This window comes from Petaurus breviceps, unplaced genomic scaffold (genome assembly GCF_028583685.1).
Source record: "Petaurus breviceps papuanus isolate PSGF00001 unplaced genomic scaffold, PetGlider_PUasm1.0 37, whole genome shotgun sequence".
Taxonomy (NCBI): domain Eukaryota; kingdom Metazoa; phylum Chordata; class Mammalia; order Diprotodontia; family Petauridae; genus Petaurus; species Petaurus breviceps.
The window spans coordinates 73,958,613-73,981,086 of NW_027186296.1; the positions used below are offsets into that span (position 1 = coordinate 73,958,613).

The 22,474-nt window shown below is 39.0% G+C and overlaps 1 protein-coding gene across 2 annotated transcripts in view; it reads left to right on the forward strand.

Annotated features, from left to right (window-relative positions):
* Window positions 1–17,319: 17,319 nt before the first annotated feature.
* BTBD1 (BTB domain containing 1) overlaps window positions 17,320–22,474 on the forward strand; it is a 34,841-nt gene continuing 29,686 nt past the window's right edge. Inside the window, exon 1 of one of the 2 annotated variants that reach the window (XM_069098714.1) lies at window positions 17,320–17,987. In XM_069098714.1, the coding sequence (XP_068954815.1) occupies window positions 17,533–17,987 (455 nt within the window). In that variant the 5' untranslated portion in view covers window positions 17,320–17,532. The remainder of the gene's footprint in view (window positions 17,988–22,474) is intronic. The other variant, XM_069098715.1, reaches the window with a different exon arrangement.

Consider the following 22,474-nt stretch of genomic DNA (forward strand, 5'->3'; position numbering starts at 1 on the left):
AGAACTTTTGGGAGCAGCATTGTGGAGGCAGAGAGAGAGCTGCCAGGAATGAGAATGCTGGGGGAGAGAGCTTCCAGGGGCCAGAGTTGCTGAAAGAGAGAGAGAACTGCCAGCAGAAGCTGCTGAGAACTGAGGAGGCATAACTGGTGCCAGTATTTTGTCTATCTGTTTTGATATTACTTTGTCAGAGTTGGTTGTTGATAGAGGCCACAGACCTTGTTTGGCCTAGGTTGATTTCACAGGCAGAAAGGAATTGAAGAGGATGCCAGTAATGTGCATAAATGTTTTGGTATCTTTGTTAAGCTTTGTCTTCCCAGGAACAGAAACTGCTGAGAACTTGCCTCAGGTCAAGATGAAGAAAAGACCTCTCCTTGGATGTTGAATGCTATGATGATATTGTAACCTAGTTGTGACCTAGGAGTGAATGGCCTTTGTGCTTTCCACTGGCTCTTGAGAGGATGCTTGGTGATGGATGATATTATAATTCAGTTGTGATCCAAGGGTGGAAAACTTATGACTTTTGTACTTTGTGACTGATCAAACGAATGTACTTTGTTTATGATTGGAAACTAATCCCCTCTTTGAAAAGAGAGAAGACTTTGTGATTGACCAAATGAATGTACTATCCAAGGGTGGAGTACTTTGACTTTTGTACTTTGTGATTGAACTGAGAACTTATATGTGATTGAGTTACTCTGTATTTTGATTTTCTCTTTTCTGTGAATGTTTTGCCTTAATTTGTTACTGAATATATGTAGAGTTACTATGCTCATAATCAGAACCTGGAAGTTGCTTTTGCTTGACATTGCAGCACCTCTTATGTTCCAGGCAATATGTGAAGCTCTGGGAATATGAAGTCAAAAATGAGAAATTTTTTACTCTCAAGGAGCTCATAATTGATTAGCTAAGACACATATATTTATAAGAACATACAAAATAAGTATAAGGTAATTTGTGAGAAGGCAACACTAGTACCTGCGGAGACTAGGAAAGATCTCATTTGGAAGGTAATACTTAAGGTGAGTTTAAAGGAAATTTGAGAATTTAAGAGACAAACATGAAAAGGTAATACATTCCAGGCATAAGGGAAAGCCTGTGCAAAAGGTACAGAAACAGGAGATGGGATTTTGTGTTCGAGGAAATCAGTAAGACCAATTTGTCTGGACCACAGAATGGAGAAGAGTAACATATAAGTCTGGAAAGGTTGGTTGGTGCCAGGTTGCAAAGGGCTTCAAATGCTAAACAGAGGAGTTGGTATTTGATCATATATTTAATAGGGGGCTAGTGGAGTTTACTGAGTAGGAGAATGACATTGCATAATTTGTTTTGTTTTTGTTGGTTTGCTTTTTGGAGGGCAATTGGGGTTAAATTATTTGCCCAAGGTCACATGGCTAGTTTTTGTGTTAAGTGTCTGAGGCCGGATTTGAACTCATGTCCTCCTGATTCTAGGGCTGGTGCTCTATTCACTGCACCACCTAGCCACCCCTGAATAGTTTGTTTATTCTCTGATAGACAACCACTTTGTTTTCAGTTTTTGTTGTTACAAAAAAAAAATGCTGCTGTGAATATTTTTATATATAAGAGAGATTTCCTATTTTTGATAACTTTGTGGTTTATGCTCAGTAGTGGGATTATAGTGTCAAAGTGCATGAACAGGTTAATCAATTTTATTAAACATTTCCAAATAGTTTTTCAGAAGCTGGATCAGTTCACAGTTCTACCAACTTTTATTTGTGCTACTGTCTTGCTACAACCCCTCCAACCTTGACTGTTTTCTTCTTTCTATCATCTGCCTCTTGGAGAGATATGAGGTGAAATTTCAGAGTTGTTTTAATTTGTGTTTATATTATTATTAATGATTTGGAGTAATTTTGAATAAAATTGCTGAGAAGTTACAATTCTACTTTTGAAAACTGTTCATATTCTTTGACCATTCATCTATTGTGGATTATATCTCTTCTTTTGTATAGGCTGCCTGTTGACCCTAGTTTAAGTCAGAGATAAATAAATAAACAAACAAACAAATAAAGAAATAAATAAATGAAATCAAGTTTTATTCCTTCAGCTTTCCAAGATACAGGCTACAAAGGAAATTCTCAAATCAAATGTATAACAAAGGATCTTTAAAACTTTAAATCAGAGAATGTTGATATGCATATTTAACAGTTTCTTCTTAAGAATTACTGGGGAATAAAGTGTGTGCACCCTCTTAAAGACATTATGTTAAATTATATCAATGCAGTATAAATGTATAGAAATCATCTCCTAGTGTTAAGTACTTCAATTGAGTGTTCTTTGTCCAAACTTATCAATGATCTCTTAATGGTCAAATCAAATATCCAATGGCTTTTCTCAGCCACCTTCTCCTTGATAGTCTCTTCTCTCTGGGTGTTCTTGACTCTGCTCTGTCTTGGTCCTCCTCCTACCTATCTGACTGCCCCTCACTCTACTTTGTTGGATCATCATCTGTGTCTCTCCCCACAATTGTGGGTGCCCCCCAAAGCTCTGTTCTAGACTCTCTTCACCCTTCTCTCTTTGGTCTCTCATTTGGTGACTTCATTAGTTCCCTGTAAGGCCAATGTGATACCCATAGCAGCTGCTATGAATATGCATATATATTTGCAGGGTAGATTCATGAAATATAATAAACTCTCTTCCTTAGAGGCAAAACAAAAGTATTTATTAGGATACCATGAGGTAAGTTTTATCAGGGCCCTCATTACTAATCCAGGGAATGCCAACATGTTAAGCATTCTTTCTGTCAGACTTCCCCACAAAAAAGTTCCCCTAGGTAAGTTCCTCCCTCTGCTCTCTGCTCTGCCTCTCCTGCTCTCAAACTCCTCCAACATTGGGCTCCATGTGACTCAGGTTCTATGTGACTCAGGTTGTATCACAGCTGTGAGCTGGGCCAGAGCTCAAAGCAAGTTGTATATGCCTATTAATGGTCGAGGAAGATCTTCCTATTCTATTAACATTATACTCCCATGGGTTCAATTACCATCCATGTACAGATTATTCCAAGATTTACATATACTGTCCTAATCCTCTCTCCTAAATCCAGTTCTGCAGCACAACCACCTATTTCTATGTTTTGAACTCAATGTCATAGGTGATTCAACCTCAAATGTCCAAAACAGAATTCACTATCTCTCCCCGTCCCACTTTTGTTCTGAATTTTACCACTACTGTCCAGAACATCATGATCCTTCCAGTTACCCAGGTTCACACCCTCAGTATTGTCCTGCCTGAATTCTCTTCACCCCATCTATCAGTTGACAAATCTTGTAATTACTTTCTCCCCAGCATCTCTTGAATATGCTCCCTTCCCTCATTCACCACTCTAGTTCAGGCTCTTATCTTGCCTAGAATATTGGAGTAGCTTCCTAATTCAGCTCTCTACTTTATATCTCTCCCAGCTCTGAGTCATCCTCCACACACCTACCAAAGTAATTTTCCTAAAGCAAACACGTGACCTTGTCACTCTGCTTCCCTTCACTCAATAAACTCTAATGTTCACCTTTCACCTCTAGGTTCAAATATAAATTCTCTCTTTGGCATTTAAAGCTCTTCACAACTTGTCTGATCCTTGTCTTCCCAGTCTTATTGCCTATTACATCCTGGTTACCCCCTCATTGATAATATTTTTTTCATATTTGTATATGCATTGTATATTTTTTTCATGAATTATAATATAAGTTCTTTTTTTTTTTGCTTTGTATCCCCAGTGATTAGTATAGAATGACATGGTAAATGCTTAATAATGGCTTTTTTGATTGCCTGATTGATAAGCTCCATTCTTGGGGTTCTCTGACTTTCAGCAGCACAGTAATCATTTAAAAGTCAAAGTACCTTGTAAGCTGAATATTTTGCTTCTCAGATGAGGGAGGAAATAGGCATTTATTAGGCACCTACTACATGGCATGCCTGCACTAACTGCTTTACAATATTATCCCATTTGATCCTTATAACAACTCTGAGAGGTAGGTGCTATTATTATTCCCCTCTTACAGTTAAGAAAACTGAGGCAGACAGAGGTTACATGACTTGTCCAGGGTCACATAGTAAGTATCTAATGCCAGGGGTGACCAGTTGGCACAGTAAGTAAGAGCACCAGTCCCAGAGTTGGGAGACCTGGGATCGGTTCTGGCCTCAGATACTTAACACCCACACAAAATAACTGGCAGTGTAACCTTGAGCAAGTTACTTAACCCCAATTGCTTTAAAAAAAATTTTTTTTTTAAGTATCTAATGCCAAATTCAAACTCTAAGCCCAGTGCTCTATCCACTGAGTAGACTATGTGTAGGTCACTCAGGATTAAACCCCAGGCTCATATTTTTGCTTCCTTTAGGGAGAAACCAGGAAGTATCTTTCATCCTTTTTACAGTGGGAAAGACATAAACCCTCCCAGTCACACCCAGGAGTCAAACCAACCAGGCTCACTAAGGAGTAGGGAAGGGACTGCTCTGTTACAGAGGGGTATTTTTCCTGGACAGTGCCTTAGGTAGCTGCTTATAGCTCTTCTTACAAACTGCTTGCAATAGTAGTGTTGAATACTGAACTGAGCCTTGCTATGGAATCCATTTATTTCTTATTGTAAATTGAAGCCACCAGTATATTTGGGTTCTTCCCCTCTCTAACATAAAAAAAAAATGTTTGTATTAAGCATAGTGCATTTTATAATTTAATTGACATATATGATCACTCCTTGTGACCTCTAAGCTTGACCACTAAAAATTCTATAGAAGTTTGTTCCCCTCCCCAACCCACCACAGCCCAATATTCTTACTTTCTGCAAGAAGGCTCACTGAACAGGCTATGCCCCTTCTTCCAACCCTAAAATAATCCTCATGTATCTTTTTTCTCCTGTAATTTCTGGTGAATATGTGCTTATCACAAAATTTGGTGTAACTGGCAGTTTGTTCACAAAAGGTCAAATATTAAAGAATGCACTTAGACCAGGGGTTCTAAAGGCATTTTGAAAAAAATATTTTGATGACTATTTCAATGTAATTCATTTCCTTTGTAATTCTATGCATTTTATGTTACAGATTTAAAAGCATGATTCTGAGAAAGGGTCCTTAGGCTTCATCAGACTGCCAAAGGAGTGTATGAAATAAAAAAAGGTAGAGAACGCCTAATTTAGACAAATACTAGAATGCCCGCCCCACTTAAAAAAACAATTTAGACCCAGTGGAGACTTAATCTGGTATGGGGAAGCAAGTAGGTTGGTGCATTGGTACAAATAGAAGTCCATTGTACATGACTTTACTTAGAAGTATATTCTAGTCTGATGTTAGATATCTGAAAACAGGAAGTGCAAGGAGAGAAGGGAAAAAAATAACCTTTTTTTTTTTAAATTTGCCATTTGGTTTCTGCCAAATTATGGAAGCTAAATAAAAAGGCAACTGGGAGATAACCTGAGGCTAAAGACCAGGAGAGTTGAGAGGCAACATGGGAAATAGACACTAAATCTAAAGTACATTGGATAAGGAAAGAGGACACTAACCCTAACTCTATCACCAACTAGAGTGGGACTGGGCAAATCTCCTCATCTATGCAGGCCTCAGTTTCTTTACCTGTAAAATGGAGTTGGATTAGATGACTTCTATGGTCCCTTCCAGTTCTAACTGTATGTTCATTTTATCATAACCAGAATCATGTGATCAACCATTTGGTAGTTTGTTTTTTTCTAAGTAGAATTTAAGGAAGAAGAAGAGGAAATGGAAAACAGAGTGGTTATAGAGGCTAAGGTTTCCATGCACATAAAGACTTTCCAGAAATACAAACAGCCAAAAAGGAAGCTTTCTTATCTGGAGAGACAAGGGGATAGGGCAAAAATAGGGAAATGATAAAAGAGGTAATTATCTTTCTTCAGTACCCAGGAGGTAACAGAATTAGCATTTTCTTTTGCTCTAGAGATTGCAAGTGAACATGCCTTAACTAAGTAAAACTAAATTAAAAGAAATCATTTTTTTTCTCAGGACAAAAAAAATATCTAGTGTAGAAACTTAATGAGGTATAAAGAGGTAATGAAAGGGGCTTGAACTTCTAGCTAAGGGAGTCAGGTCCAAGACTTTCTAGTTGTATGTAAGACACATAACCTTTCTAAAACATAACCAATCTTTCTGAGCTTTGGTTTTCTGTGTGTAGGGGGGCAAAGGCTGATGATTCTTCATCTTCTACTTCACAGGGCTCTAGTGAGGAAGTACTTGGCAATCCTTAAAGCATTATATTGAAATTATCATGATGATGAAGTTTTAGAGCCAGAGGGCACTTTAAAACATCACTCTGTCCACTTTTAGTGGGGAAACCCAGAACGCTTAAATGACCCCTGGGGTCTAGAACCAAGGTCTCCTAATTCCCAGTCCTGTTATTTATTCCCTAACAAAATGTTGCCTCATTTCATAAAAGCTCTTTCTACACTAGCAAACATTTTCTAGGTTTGGTTTTAACAAGTGTCTGTCTCATTCAGTATTTTTTTTTAACATCCCAAATGTTAATTCAGAATAAAACATTTCTAAATAGAAGTTAACATTTAGTTTTTGTAGGTGGTTGTTTTTGTTCAGTCGCTTTTTAGTTGTGTCCAGCTCTTCATGATACCATTTGGGAGTTTCTTGGCAAAGATACTGGAGTGGTTTGTCATATCCTTCTCCAGCTCATTTTACAGATGAGGAAACTGAGGCAAACAGGGTTAAGTGATTTGCCCAGGGTAGGTCAGATTTCAGCTCAAGAAGATGAGTCCCCTTGACTCCATTCCTGGAATTCTATCCACTGTGCCACCTAGCTGTCCTTTTTGTAGGTGGATCAAAAGTTTTAAGAATATTTTCACCTATTGTTTTCCATTTGGGAAAAGCTAATGATAGAAAAAGTTATAGATATTTATATAGATTTTTTAATAAACAAGGTACTTGTGTTTGGGAAATGCTCTTTTTTTTTTACAAAGAATATAGTTAATTATTCAAGAATTGTTTGGTTGTTGTTGTTGTTTTGCTTTTTGGAGGAAGCAAGGCAGGGCAATTAGGGTTAAGGGACTTGTCCAAGGTCACACGGGGCTAGTGTTAAGTGTCTGAGACCGAATTTGAACTCAGGTCCTCCTGACTCCAGGGCCAGTGCTCTACACACTGTGCCACCTACCTGCCCTCTCAAGAAATAAAAAAAAAAATGTAATTCTTCCCTTTGTATATAGGTCCAACATGGCAAATACACTTTACTAAAAAAAAACAAAAAACCTCTCCCTCCACCATTCACTTTTTCTTTTCAGTCAATAACTATGATTTCATTGGTATAAGGGACTCCAAGTGTGGAAAATCCCTTCATTTATGCATATCTGCAACTCTTATGTAACTTACAGTCTTAGAGAGTTGCCTGAGGAACTGAAACCTTGAGCAATTTGCCCAGAATCACACAACTAGTACATGTCAGAAGTAGGATTTTGAACCCACTTGTTCCAGATTCCAAGACTGGACCTCTATCTTCTTAACCCATGTTTTTTTCTCTTCTACTTATTTAATATTGTTTTATTTAGTTTGGCAATACACAATTTGGAGATAATTACAGGAGGTAATTACAATTTTGTTCCAAAGTATCCATATTCCACAAGTGGGAGTAATAAAACAAACTCTAATGCTACGGTCAGGCATGTGCTCCTACAGACCCCCATTCATAAGAGGACTATGCTGGAATTCCAGATTCTGTCCTTAACCTCCCAGAGCTGTAGAATTTCTAAGGAGGGGAAGGTTACAGAAAAAATTTGGCTTTTACCCTAACATTGCTACATTCAGTACAGATCAGTGAAGGAACAATCTTTGAACCATTTAACATCACTGCCAGCAATTCTATTCACTGTGCTAACAACTCAAGACTATATTTTCTAAACTCTACTCCAAGTAAGTGAATGATCAGTGAGTGAGTAGCCTGGCTACATTTACTGATAGTTCAACATAACTCTCCTCATTCTTCCTTGATTCTATCTCATTATCTCTTCCATATAAAAAGTCAACAATACAGGTTGTGGGAAGTGCGGCCCGACAAGAGTTCATGTTAAAAAATAATCAACAAAAACTAGGGATTTTACCGAATTTCACGTTCAATATTTCAACAGATTAATGTGGTAGTCAAAAAGAAAAGAAAAGAACATGTGAATTTCTGCATTCTAAGACAGGAATGAGGAAGATCCCACCTCTAGAGCACCAGTCAGCTTTGCAGTCCACATTTTAGGAAGAACACTGACAAGATAGAGTACGTCCAGAGGAAGTTGTCTAGGGAAGGAATTCAAAATAAAATCAAATGAGGATCAGGAACTAGAATTAATTAGCCTGATGAAGGGAAGACTTGGGGCAGGAGAGATGGCATAAGCCCTCTTAGGTTCATAGATTTAGAACTGGAAGAGATCTTAGAAACCATCTAATCTATTACCTCATTTTACACATGAGGAAATCAAGGCTTGGAGAGATGAAATGATTTGCCCAACATCACACAGGTGGTAGGTGGTGTATGGGGTGTTCATGGAGGACTAGCTTCTCAGTGTGAGGGCTTACTGAGCTCTGCTCATCCACCTTTGGTGTCCACCTTCATCCAACTCTCTCCTGTGGCTCCAAGAAGCAGTAGCATACACAGTAGCCACACATCAGTAAATCATATTAGCAGACAGACTAAAACGCTTGAAGTTAACTGACAGGCCTCAAACCTGTTGATGAGTTAGGGGATGTCTATTCCGAGCATGTGAAGACTTTCCCCAGAGAAATGGGTGAATGAGAACAATTTGTTGCAACATGCCATGAAGGTGGCTGAAGCAGGTGCTGTGGAATGCTCAGAGCTTGGTCAGGCATTGAAGACACCAAGAGCATCCACTGTCTCCTGGGCTATTGCCAGTCATTCTGACTTTTGTCTTGCCACTGGACTTCAATGACTCAGGAAGAGAGAGCAAGAATGACAACTTTGTGCAACTCTGTCTTGTTTAAATCCAATTCACTTAAGAATCAAGACATCACCTATAACACCATTGATCTCCTTGGAAAATGAAGGATGAACAACAAATGGTAGAGATGAAATGTGATCTGGGGCCCTCTGATTGCAAATTCATCCCTCTTTTCATGCCTATATCTGTTTTCAAATATTCGAAGGGCTGTTATGTGGACTAGAGATTGAATTTTTTTTTGAAGCAATTGGTAACCTTGCTCAAGGTTACACAGCCAGTTATTTTGTGTGGGTGCCAAGTATCTGAGGCCAGAACCAATCCCAGGTCTCCTGACTCTGGGGCTGGTGCTCTTACTCACTGCACCACCTGGCCGCCCTGATTGAATTTATTCTTGAGCCCAGATGGGAGGCAGAATTTGATTTAAACAGATTACCAAGAAGATGATTTTGGTTTAAAGAAAATTTTCAAACACTTAAACTATGCACAAATGGAATGAGCTACTTGGTGAGGTAATGAGTTCTTCATTACTAGAGGTTTTCAGACAAAGGTTAGATAACTACCTGTTAATGCCAGTTACAGAAGGGATTCATGTTTCAGGCCAATTCAATTCAATAAACATTTTTTTATTCATGAAAATGAATTTATTCATTTATTGATTATTGTAGTATTAAGCCTACTACATGCAAGGGACTAGGTCGGGTACTAGGGATATAAAAAAAAAATGAAACACTTTTTGCCCTCAAGGAACTTACATTATAAGGGGAGTAAAGGTTGGACTAGATGACTTCCATGACCCATTCTGATATGAAGATTCTTATGATTCTAAAATATACAAATTTGCTGGGAAAACTAGAAAGGAGTCTGGCAGACACTAGGTACAGACCAATATTTTATACCATTTACCAATATAAGGCTGAAATGGATGCATGACTTAGACATAAAGGGAGATATCATAAGTAAATTAGAAAAGCATGGAACCTATTACCAATCAGATTTATGGATAGGAGAGGAATTTATAAACAAATGAGATAGGGAGCATTGTGGGATGTAAACTGAATAATTTTGATTATATTAAATTAAAAAGGGTTTGTACAAATGAAAGTAATATGACTAAAATGAGGAGGAAAGCAGAAAATTGGCGGGTGGGAGAAATTTTAAAGAGTTTCTTGGATAAGGACCACATTCTCAAATATGTTGAGCCAAATTTGTAAAAATAAGAGCCATTCCCCAGTTGATAAATGGTCAAAGGATATGAAGACGCAGTTTTTGGAAGAAGAAATCAAAGCTACATACAGTTATATGAAAAAAATGATTTAAATCATTGATTATATGAGAGGAATGATTATCAATAACCAGTGATTTGGGGAAATCCAGAGCTCCCCCTTTTTCTAAAGTCCTCATTTCAAAAGTTCAGTTTCTGAACAGCATTGCTGATAATGAGATTGGATTAGCTTGCTTAACAGTCATATTCAGATATAATCCAGGTGGAGAAGCCTATTGTGCTCTACTCAGGTTTGAGTGGGGATAAATTCTTTGATTAGATTGCCCAAGGCTAGGTAATTTAGAAATAAATTAAAAAAAAATCAAAGTTCATTAGAATAGGCCCAACCCTTCATTGTAATATTCATTCTCTTTCATTAATTTTTAACCAATCAGAGTTGATTACCACTCTCAGGAACACCCCTTTTCAAAGGGCATATATGCCTTGAGCCTGCCAGCATGAGAGTCCTTGGCATTAAAGAGTGCCAGTGACCTCTTTTATAAATAATGTTAGCTTTATTAATAAAATGACTAAATTACCCAGAAACTATGTCTCTCAAACTTTTCAAACATCACATAGAAAAATTCATATTAAAACAACTTTCAGGTACCATCTCACACCTAGCATTGGCTAATATGATAGAAGGGGAAAATGACAAATGTTGGAAGGGATATAGAAAAATTGGTGGAAGTGTTGGTGGAACTGTGAACTGATACAACCACTTTGGAGAACAATCTGGAATTATGCCCAAAGACTTATAAAACTTTGTATATGCCCTTTGACCTAGCAATAAATACTATTATTAGGTCTATTTCCCAAGGTGAAAGGAAAAAAGGAAAAGAACTGATATGTCCTAAAATATTTATCGCAGCTTTTTGTTGTGGCAAAGAACTGGAAATTGAGGGGATACCCATCAATTGGGGAATGGCTAAATAGGCTGTGGCATATGATTGTGATGGAATATTTACTGCATTGTAAGAAATAATGAGCTAGTTAATTTCAGAAAAACATGGAAAGACATGAAATAATGCATAGAATATGAAATGAATAGAAACAAGAAAATACTGTATACAGTAATAGCAATATCATTACAAACAGTGAATGACTAAGCTATTCTGAGTAATACGAACATTTAAATCAACTACAAAGAAACTATCAAAGAAAATACCATCCATATCCAGAGAAGAAACTGATATATGGAAGTCTGTAGTATATTGTTCCATACACACACACACACACACACACACACACACTCATATACATATATACACACATATATGTATGAATGTATGTAAATAAAAATGCTGGCCTTCTTTACTGCAGGGTTGGAAAGAAGGGAGGGAGACAATTCTGAACTCAAAATGATATAACAAAAAAAATTAAAAGAAAATACACAATTAGCCCCTTAAGGGAGGAAGGATAATCTTTTCCTTGCTTCTCAGTCTGCTCTAGGCCTGTGAGCATGTAGTTCCTTCTTTTCTTTAGCTTCATGACCTTAGTTTCTATTTTTAACTACAATTATTCATCCTTTCACATAGAGAGTTAGCCAATAGCAGCTGAACCTCTCTGTACTCCCTGAAATATTCAAGTCCCAATGGCTGAAAAATTCTTTAAAATTTTCCTTCAATATCTCTTCCTCTTCAGGTCAAAAGAATCCCCCAAACATCTCTCTGCCCACTTGTTTCTCCCCATCATTTCAGTGATCCCTGTCCTTTCCCCAAATTTTCTTTGCTTAAATACTGTTCTGATTTGACCTCACATCTGTTCTAATTATAAAACTAGTACACAGGGTGACATATATTGTTTCTTCAGGCTGGCTTCCAAACAGCATGACATGCCAACAAAGAATGTATGACAAATAAATTGCATCTGTGATAATGACAGATTTCTTTTGCTGCAATACATGATGGAAAAATCCAGCAGGGGGCAAAAGGAGCCACATTTTTTCAACTGAGCATGTGGGTTTCTGGTTCTGTGTGTTTGCTCAAAGGACATTAGCACTTAGATTTAAAGATTAGATTACTTAGATTAACACTTAGACCTAAAATGCTTTATAAATCTTAAAGAATAATGTCAATGTTGTTTTGGCTATAAAATTATTTTAGTGTTGATCATTATTAGAATTTTATTTTAGATTATTATTAGAATTTAAATTATTATTCACATAGTCTAGGGCTTCTTAACCTTGTTTGTGTCATAGAACTCTTTGGCAGACTGGTGAAGTTTATAGACCCCCTCCTCAAAATTATGTTTTTCAATGCATGAAACAAAGTAGCTAAGGTTACAAAGGAAACTAACTGTATCGAAATTTTTAAATATTTAGAGAAAAACAAGTTCAGGACTCCCAAGTTAAGAACCTCATATCTAGTCCAACCCTTGTGTCTTACAGGTGAGGGAACTGAGAGAAGTAATTTGTCCAAAATTACATGGCTAATTACTGGCATAGCCCAGAGCAAAACTATAATAGTCTCCTGACCCCAATTTCAGTGCTTTTTCTCCAGGCTGTTTCTATGATGAGATACTAAGGGATTGTTTCATTTTTGTCTCTTCATCTCCAATACCTACCGTAAGTGCTAAATAAGTATTTATTGAAATGTGGAAGTATCTAGCAAAGGAGACAGAGAAGTTGCTAGAGAAGTAGAACCAGGAGAGTGAAGTCAAAGAAATATAGAAATCAAGGAAAGGGAAGTATGTAGATACGTTTTCTGAGAGTGACTTGGGCTTTTTAAACAGACAATTCTGCCACAGCATTTTGAATCTAAATTTGAACAAACTATTTACTTGCATGACAACGCACATGAGTTTTATTTTCTGCCTCTTAATGTGTTTCCTCACTAAAGCCAGACCTTACTCATAGGACAAACTGACTTGATGTTATTTGAGAAGCCTGGGTGATAATAATGGCTCACACTTACATCAAACTTTGTGAACTGTTGTTTGCAGGAATAGGCAAGCTTACAACAAATGGACAGCCAGAAATATACACTGACATCCCAAGATAATGAAACAGTAAAAGGAGGAGCTCTAGTGAGATGGTTAGATCTTCTGCAGACTTATTGGAAAACATGCATGAAGAATCTTACAGGACAAAAAGTCATGGAGCAGTTGAAGTCTGAATAAATAGAATATGGCACTGATGAAATAACATATTTAACAATCTAATTTATCATCTACTAGGTGCAAGGCACTATTAGGAGCTGGACATACAAATTTGAAAAGCAACATGGTCCTTGCTGTCAATGGACCAATGCTCTTGCATGGATAAGAATTGTACTAAAATAACCATGATTCAATGTAGAATGTAATGAGGGAAGAAAGAGAAGAAGGAAGAAGAGGTCTAGCCCAGAGGTATCAAATTCATAGTCATGGATTAAAATATAATTGGGAAATCTTTAACAAAATAAATAAAGATAAACTAAAACATAGGTAATCCTACTTAAAACTAAGTCAATATGAAGCCCATAGGGATCTTTCTGTACAGATTAGGGTTCCCCTCCCCTCATTTCTATTTGAGTTTGACTCCACTGATCTAGAAAAAAAAATAAGATAAGTTTGAGGAGGGGAGAGGTCATTTTCTGCTAGAGGGATCTGAGAAAATTTCATAGAGAAATCCATCAGTCAACAGGCATTTAGTAAACATTTTCTATGTACCAGGCACCATGATAAGTGCTAGGAATTCAAAGACAAAAACACAATCCTTGCTCTCAAGGAGCTCACATTCTAACGGGGGAAACAATATGAATACACACACAAACACATATATACATACATGATATATAGAGTACAAATAGAAGGTTATCTCTGAGGAATGGTACCAACACTTTGGAGGTGGGGGAAGGGATGGTATGGAACATGAGGAGACCTCCTGTAGAAAGTGGAATTTGAGCTGAGACTTGAAAGATGCCTGGAAAGCCAGGAGATGAAGATGAGGAAAGAAACTATTCTAGGCATGGGGATCAGCCAGTGAAAAAGTCTAGAGGAACAGCAAGATGGCCACTGTTGCTGGGTGGAAGAGTATGTGAAGGGGAGAATAGTATAAGAAGACTAGAAAGGTAAGATATGGTTCCTGAGCTAGGTGGTATTGGAACAGAATGGTTTAAATTAGGCAGGGATAGTGGGACTGCCTTCCAGGCTTGGAGGACTGCATGGAATTTAGAAAGACCAGGATGATGAAATGAATGAATGAGTGAATAAATGAAAAAATTAAGAATTTACTACTTTCCAAGCATTGTACTAAGTGCTGGGGATGTAAATGTGAAAAAGAGGCAGTTTTTTTTTTCTCAAGGAGCTCATGCTCTAAGTAGGGGAGACAATGGATATGAGAATACCAGTTTCAGGGAGGAGATAAAGGTCCTAAGAGCGTGCAGGGCTTTTGAGGGCACTCAAAAAGCAGGACAGATTGTAAGGTTCAGTGAATTTTAGGACAAAGTAGCAGGACAGATGGTAAGGCCTTTCTTCTTACCAGAAGGACTGTAGTTGGTTACTCCCAGCTCAGTGGTATGAACATCCATGTGCTTCTTCTTACCTGGTCTATCAGCACCCTGGGGAGAAGTTTGTGGACTAATTTGACTAGAATACAGAGTTTGTGAAAAGGCATAATGTGAAATAAAGCTAGAAAGGTAGGCTGGAGACAGATTATGAAGGGTCTCAGATGACAGGCTAAGTGATTTACATTTTATCATATTGGCAATGGGAAACTACTGAGGTTTTTTGGTTTTGAGGGGTTTTGTTTTGTTTTTTTGAGAATGAGTGCCATGGTCAGATCTCTGCATTAAGAATATTACTTTGGCAGATTTGTGAGGATTGGATTGAAGGTAGGAGAAAGCAGGAGAGAAAGACCAATTTGGAGGCTATTACAGTCATTACTATAAGAAGGAATGAGGGCCTGAATTAGGGTAGTGGCTGTGTGAATGGAGAGAGATTTTAAAAATATAATTCATATGTTTTGGATTATATGGCAGTTGATTAGATGTGAGGAATGGGGAGCAAAAAATTACTATCAACAGAAATAGGTAAATTGAGGGAGGGCACAGATTTTGGGGGGAGTGCTGATGAGTTTTAATTTGGTGCTTGTTACTTTTAAAAGGCCAGAGGAAGATCTATATCTGTATCTATATCTATATATCCCCTAAGCTCCATTCTCCATTTTCATAACAGAAATATATGTATGTATGTATATATACCACAGATATCTATATACACATGTACATATACACACATACATGTGTTTATATATAGATATCTATATAGAACAGATGTCTTTATACATAAGTATATGTATATACACATATATATTCCCTAGGTTCATTCTCCATTTTCATTAGAGCTATATTTATCTACCTCTTAATATGTATATATATAGCCTGACATATAATATATATATGTACACACATATATACATATGTATCTCAAAAATCATCTGCATGGAGGTAGTTGTAAGTCACTTTCTGAATAAGGGTGAGCTTATGAATAAGAATATACATATAAAGTTGTCAAAACAGATCATTTCCGGACACCCATATCTTGGAAGAAGGCAAAAAGTCAATCAACAAAGGAGTGAAAAGGAAGGGGACCAGGAGGTAGCAGTGTCTTAGAAACCAAAGGGAAATCAATTTAACAGATTTATACCTACTGTATGCAGACCCTGGTTCTCAGAAGTGCAGAAAAGATAGATTCTCAGCCTTCTTGGAACATACAGAAAATAGGAAGATAATATGCATATAATGATATTTATAATACACTATGTACAGTATGTACAAATGCTGTATGAAGCAGGGGAGATCCTTACAAACTGGGAATTAGGGAAAATTTCAAGGAGAAGGTGCTTTAAAAGAAAGGCAAAGATGATTGGGGAAAGAGGAATTCCAAGCACACTGGACACAGGTACAGGATTTTGGGGGATAGAGTTCATTTTGGCTAGAGCAGAGTGTGCTGAAAAGTGATGAGTTATAGCAGGAAGGCTTTGAACGTCTAGAAGAGTTAACAGTGCCTAACAGTGAAGAAGGTTAAGGACACTGAGGACTGATAAAAAAAAAGGTTATGAGAGACAGTTATGTAAGATCATTGGTGAATTTGGAGGGAACAGTTTCTGCAGATCAAAGAAACAACCTTGTGTGATGGTATGTAAATATTATTCTATTTTATAGGAAGTCTCAATGAAGTTGATTGACTTGTTCAAGGTTACACAGTCAGGAAACTGCTGAGATTCGTTGGAGGCCAGTTTGTGATTCCAAGTATAGTGGCTTTCCTAGCATATCAAGTTGAGATGCACAAATTTCCCTCCTCCAAAGATGTTTGCAGAAAAGGCTGAAAGACCACAATTATAGATTCATTGTCTTCTTAGAATGAGAAAACTTTCCTGCAGTTATAATTTCCAATCATATTGATTAGATGGCCATCTAGCAATAGCTTAAAGTCAATTAGTTATTAGTGTCTTCCTAACAATTGCAAACATTGTTAAAATCGCTTTTAAAAGATTTACAAAGAGCTTAGTATAATTTCTCTCGTTTGATCCTCACAACGACCCAAGGAGGTGGGCGCTACCATTCTACAGATGAAGAAATTGAGGCAGACAGCGGTGGAGTGAGCTGCTCGAGGGTCTCACAGCTATACTAATTGTTTCTTTTCCTATCCTATCAATCATTGGACAACAGATTTTGAAGGTAGGAAGGGTGTGGCATAGCCAATTGCATAGGGAGGACGCTCTCGGGGTGGGGACGAACCCAGGTCAGGCTAGAGAACCTCGGGGCAAATTTCTCCTGCGTCACAAGGGAGGCCAAAGCAGCTTGGTCTAGATTGTCTCCTTGCCCTGCTCGATTTGTTCATTGACAGGACATTTGTGTCCAGGATGCCGACTTGCACTCGCCTTTCCAGCAGGCCTTCCAAGGAGGCCTGGGCACATGATACCTTCAGTGGGTGAGGGGTGCACCTCCTCCCACGGAGGGGCGGGGTGGGAATGGGAAGGGACCTGTACTCTGCAATACGAGGTATCCGCAGAGCAGCGCCTCCCGGGCAGATTCAGGGGGCGCCCATTGGCATCACCTAGTGGTGCACTAGGTGCACGCACCGCCCTCCTCCTTTCCCCTCCCCCACCCCTCCTCCGGTCTGGCTCGGGGGCGCGTGCGTGGGCGCCCCTCCCCCCTCCCGTGGGTAGCGGCCGGAAGTAGCACTTTCCCGGAAGGTTCGGAAGCAAACGCAACGGAACCGGCTGCAAGAGGCAGGCTCCTCACAGCCGCGGCCAGGGCCCGGGACTGGGTCCTACCGGGCCGGAGCGGGAAATGGCAGCCGGGGCCCGAACCGCCTGCTAAGCCGTCGCGGGGAGCGCACTCCGTAGGGATTAGCGGCGCTTAGGGCATGGCCGGAATCGGGGTCCCAGCTCCGGGAGACTCTCTCCTGGGCCTGGAGGCCGAGAAGGGCGTTGGGGCCTCCCCACAGCCGCCTTTGGCGCCGCCACCGCCACCTCCGCCTCCTCCTCCACCGCCGCTCTCGCCTCAGGGGCCGGCGGCGCCGGTGCCCCTGCAGCGGGAGCCGCTGTACAACTGGCAGGCGACCAAGGCGTCGCTCAAGGAGCGCTTCGCCTTCCTCTTCAACACGGAGCTGCTGAGCGACGTGCGCTTCGTGCTGGGCAAGGGCCGCGGGGTCGCCGGGGCCGCAGCCGCCGGGGGCCCCCAGCGCATCCCCGCCCACCGCTTCGTGCTGGCCGCCGGCAGCGCCGTCTTCGACGCGATGTTCAACGGCGGTATGGCCACCACCTCGGCCGAGATCGAGCTGCCCGACGTGGAGCCCGCCGCCTTCCTGGCGCTGCTGAGGTGAGTGAGGCCCACGTAGGGACTCCGAGACCCCCGGAGGGGAGTGCGCCAGGCGGGGGCGGCCGGCACGGAGGGGCGGGGCGGCTTTCTCGGACCTTGGGCTGGTGAGGACAGCCTCGGCTGTGTTTCCCGAAGCTCTTTGACCCTCCTTTTCCCGTAAGGAGCGAGCCACGTTCTGCGTACCGAGCTGGACAGTGAATCTGTCCGCAGACGCCAGGTGGTGGGCGGCGCAGGTCTCTGTTTTGTACCTGAGCCGCTCCTCCTGCTGTCAAGGTCAGCCGGTGGTTTGTACACAGGCAGCAGCAAAACCCTCCCTGCTTCCAAGGTGACGCAGTCATCTTTTCATTTTTTTGACTCATCGATGATGATTTCTGATTAATCAATCATTAAACATCATCCAACATTTATGACTGCGCCAGACTGTGCTAAACTCTGGGAATGCAAAAAAGAGGCAAAAGACAGCCCTTGCCTTCAAGGAGCTTACGATCTAATGAGGGAGACAGCACACAAATCAAGCTATACAAAGCAAGTTATATAACAGAATAACTCTAAATATGGATGATTGTGCTTTTCCATCAGACTCTTTATTTGGGTATTTTGGCATTTAAATAGGATACAGGAGCTTACTGGGAGAAATGTGGCCCCGTTCTGTTTATCTCCAGAGTGCTGTTGCATGGTATATTCCTTTTCTAATTACTCTTTAAATAAAATACATTAAATCTGTTACGTTCCCGATAATTTGTGCACTATTAAATGGAAGTAAATGAGGGTGGGACATGTTATTTAAGTTTCTAGTGCTTTGAAAAGTAGCTTTGAAGATGTTTTAGCCAAAAGAATAAATGCAGTGTAGTTTCATTTTTTTTGCTTTGTAATTTAGAAGTTAATAGTCAGTTTATCATAAAATTATCTTATTAAAGCATTTGAAATTGGAGGAAATCGTATAAATTTTTTTAGCACAATATCATCATTTTACAGGTGAAGTACCTGAAGCCCAGGGAGGTAAAGTGATAAAGGTTACTGGTAACAAGTGAAAAAATTGGCATTTGAACCCTTGCCCTTTAACATCCTCCTGCCCTTATGAGGATTTCGCTTTTTCCTGAAAATAATATGGCTTATTTTAGATTTCAAGAGAATAACATACTATGCTGTCTTATCACTGTTAGTTTGAGAAAATAAATTAGCCTTTGTTGATGAATAAATACTTGTTGAATTGAAAAAACTGGGCATCTTCAATAAGGTTTTCAGGATCTATAACTTAAATAGTGGCAATTTTATTTGAAATAACTAGTTTTTAGTTATTAGTAGTTTAAAACCTTTAAAATTACTAACATTGACTAATATTCTAAGCATTTAACACATAGTAATAGTATATTAACATTTATTTTGTGTTAACCCAGGCTTCAGAACCAGTATAATTTATGTTGATTTTTGGAGATGAAATTTCTCTGTTTAGGTGCAACCTGAAATTTTATAGAATCATGCTTTTTTTTTTTAAAGATCAGTGATAAAGATTATTGAGTACCAAGGAAATTGAATTGGCTGGTTAATTGAGAAGAGGGAGAAAACATCGGAATTCCTCACCCACACTCCCTTAATTCAGAGCATATTTATAGTATTAGTTTTTAATAGAAAACAGACTTTATTTGTTTTAACATTTTATTGCAATTTCACATAAGTATCTATTTTAATACATAATATTAATTGCTTAAGAGTCATATTATATAATTTTTGGCACTTATTTTGTTTGCTTTTTTTTGGAGGGGGAAGGCCGGGCAGTTGTGGTTAAGTGACTTGTCCAGGGTCACATGGCTAGTTTTTGTGTTAAGTGTCTGAGGCCAGATTTGAACTCAGGTCCTCCCAACTCCAGGGCTGGTGCTCTATTCACTGGGCTGCCTAGTAGACCCAATTTTTGGCACTTTTCTTCCATTTACAACAGGTATAAAGAATTTTCCAGTTTGCCCTGGAAAATATTTCCAGAAGTTTGTTCTGTCCGTTTTTGGTTGATGAAATGAGTGTGAGTTAAACTGTTCTGGTGTTCTTAGTCTTCCTTTCTTTAGTAATTTAGCTTTCCAGAAAATGTAGCATGTTAATTGTTCTACTTTGATTTGGTCCCAAATCTGAGTTTTTATCTTACGTATTTATTGTCAGTTTTGCGAATATTTGCCCTGGGTGGATTGCTTTCACATATGAATGGTGCAGTTCTTAGTGTTGCTTTGTATGTTGTATCTGGTTGTTTAGCCTATATACTTGCATTTGGATATACTGGTCCTGGGATAGCTATCCCTGTCCATGGTGTGTTACTAGTACATACTAGTGTTTCTTCTGTTGCTGGTGGTGTCATTTACTCTATCTTGTACCCAATTTTGACTATCTTTTACTCCTTGGTTTTTCATCCAAGGATGATTTATTATGTATCTAGCAAGATCTGTTTTTGCTCTATGGTTATAACTCATAGTTATTCTTTGCTGATTATTTGAACCAGCTGATTCAGAGTAATTTTCTGTTCCTGCTGGTCCTGACCAGCTAGACCACTTCTACTTGTTAAAAAAGAATATTTTAGAAATTTAAAGTCAAATGTAAATTCTCTCTGCCTGTAAGCTTCACTGTATTGGTTTTCTATTGTCTCCCACTCTCTATCCTAATTTTTGTTGCATTTATGCTCTTTGTTCTTCTGTGTAGTTCGACTTTATTTGTGGTGTTCTTCCTCTCTGCCAAATTTTTGTTAGTCTGGTTGGTTTAAAGTAGAACTTTACAGTAGAAAAGTGATCTGTTCTCATCATTTCATTGAGTATTATGTTTTCTACAGTTAGAAATTGTGTTTTTGCTCTGTCTACATCTAATCTTGTTGTTGGGTTAGTTGTTCCTGTACCCTGATTAAAATTGTTTGTGAAGTTCAAGTAGTACCCCCATTGTTTTAGTTGGTTGGTTTCCCATGGTAAGTATCCCAGTGTTGCTAGTGTAATGTCTGATCCCCATGGCATTATGTTGTATGTGGCTTTTGCTAATTGTTATGTTGCAGTTAGATCATTATTATATTGCTTTGTTTTTGGCCCTCTGGTTCAGTTTCAGTCACAGTTTTAATTGCCAAGTTAAATATTTCTTGTTCTAGTAAATTTAAGTCTGAACAAATGGATGTTCATGTTGAAAGTCTGCTGGATTTAGCTGTACTCCCCATGCATTAGCATTGGTTAGTGACCATGGTGTAAGTATTCATGCATGGCATTGATCTAGGTTGGATGAATGCTGTTGCATGCTTTGGTAATGGTATGTTGGTGTGCCACTATCTGGCATGTTTGAGTGAATTTGTCTGCTAGCATGACATGTAATGATAACATAGTGTCCTTCAAATTTTCATTTTGTTGTGTTAGAAAAGTCCCCAGTACTTACATCTATTTCTCTACCTCCCTTAGAACCCCTGCTTTGTGTTTGCCCATTTCCCCCAGGTCCCATAGTAGCTGTATCTTCACTTACTGCTTTAATGTTGCTTTCTTGATTCTGATATTGCCATAAAGCTAGATGTTGCTTAAAGTTTTGGGGTTTGGGTTTTTTTTTTTGCTTTTTGGAGGGGGGAGGGCAGAGCAGTTGGGTTTAAGTGACTTGCCCAAGGTCACACAGCTAGTAAGTGTTAAGTGTCTGAGGCTGGATTTGGACTCAGGTCCTCCTGATAGCTGCCCCCCGTTAGGTTTGTTTCTTAATTTTAGAGTGTTCAGTTAGTAAAGTCTTTTTTTTTTTTACCTTGTTAGGTATTGATGCTGTTGGAAACAGTTTTTGCTTTGAACACTGTTTCCTATCCAGTCATCTTAAGTCCTCAGCTTTTTCTGTTGTTTCTATGAATTTGTTGTTTGCTGGATTGTAGATGTATGGGTTGATTCCTTATTCACTTAGAAGTTTGTATCCTTTGTCTAGTTCTTTAGCTGTTTTATTTGATGGATTTGTTGGTCTGAGGTAGCCAGTATGTACCCAGAAATTGAAAATAGTTGGTTAATTTCTTGCTTATTGGTAATGCTTTGGTTGAATATGTTGCTTTGCTTACCTTTTCTAGTTTGTGTTTGGCATCAAGATGTTCTGAGAAGAACCATTCCCAGTAGAAATCCTGCAGAGTTGGCAATGAAATCTCTGTTGCTGGTGGTTCAGGTCCTTCCAGTCTATCCAAGTGTTGCAGCTATAACCTTCAGGTCTACAGTGAGGACTGTTTAGATGTCTTCATGGCTTTTATAGCTGTAGACATTCTTTCTCTCCAGTCCTTCCACTTCGGCACTACTTGTCACCATGTGACATAGCTTTTCATTGTTGTTTCCTGACAATTACTAAGTATTTGAAGATGTTTGGTATTTCTCTGTAATCTGTTAGCCCACAGTCACCTCCTAGACCATTACTAAATATGTGAAATAATTTAGTATTTCTTTGTAATCTAGGTAGTGCAAAGTCACCTCCTAGTTGCTTTGCTAGGCATAAGTTTAAATATCTATCTTTAATTGGTTGCGTAT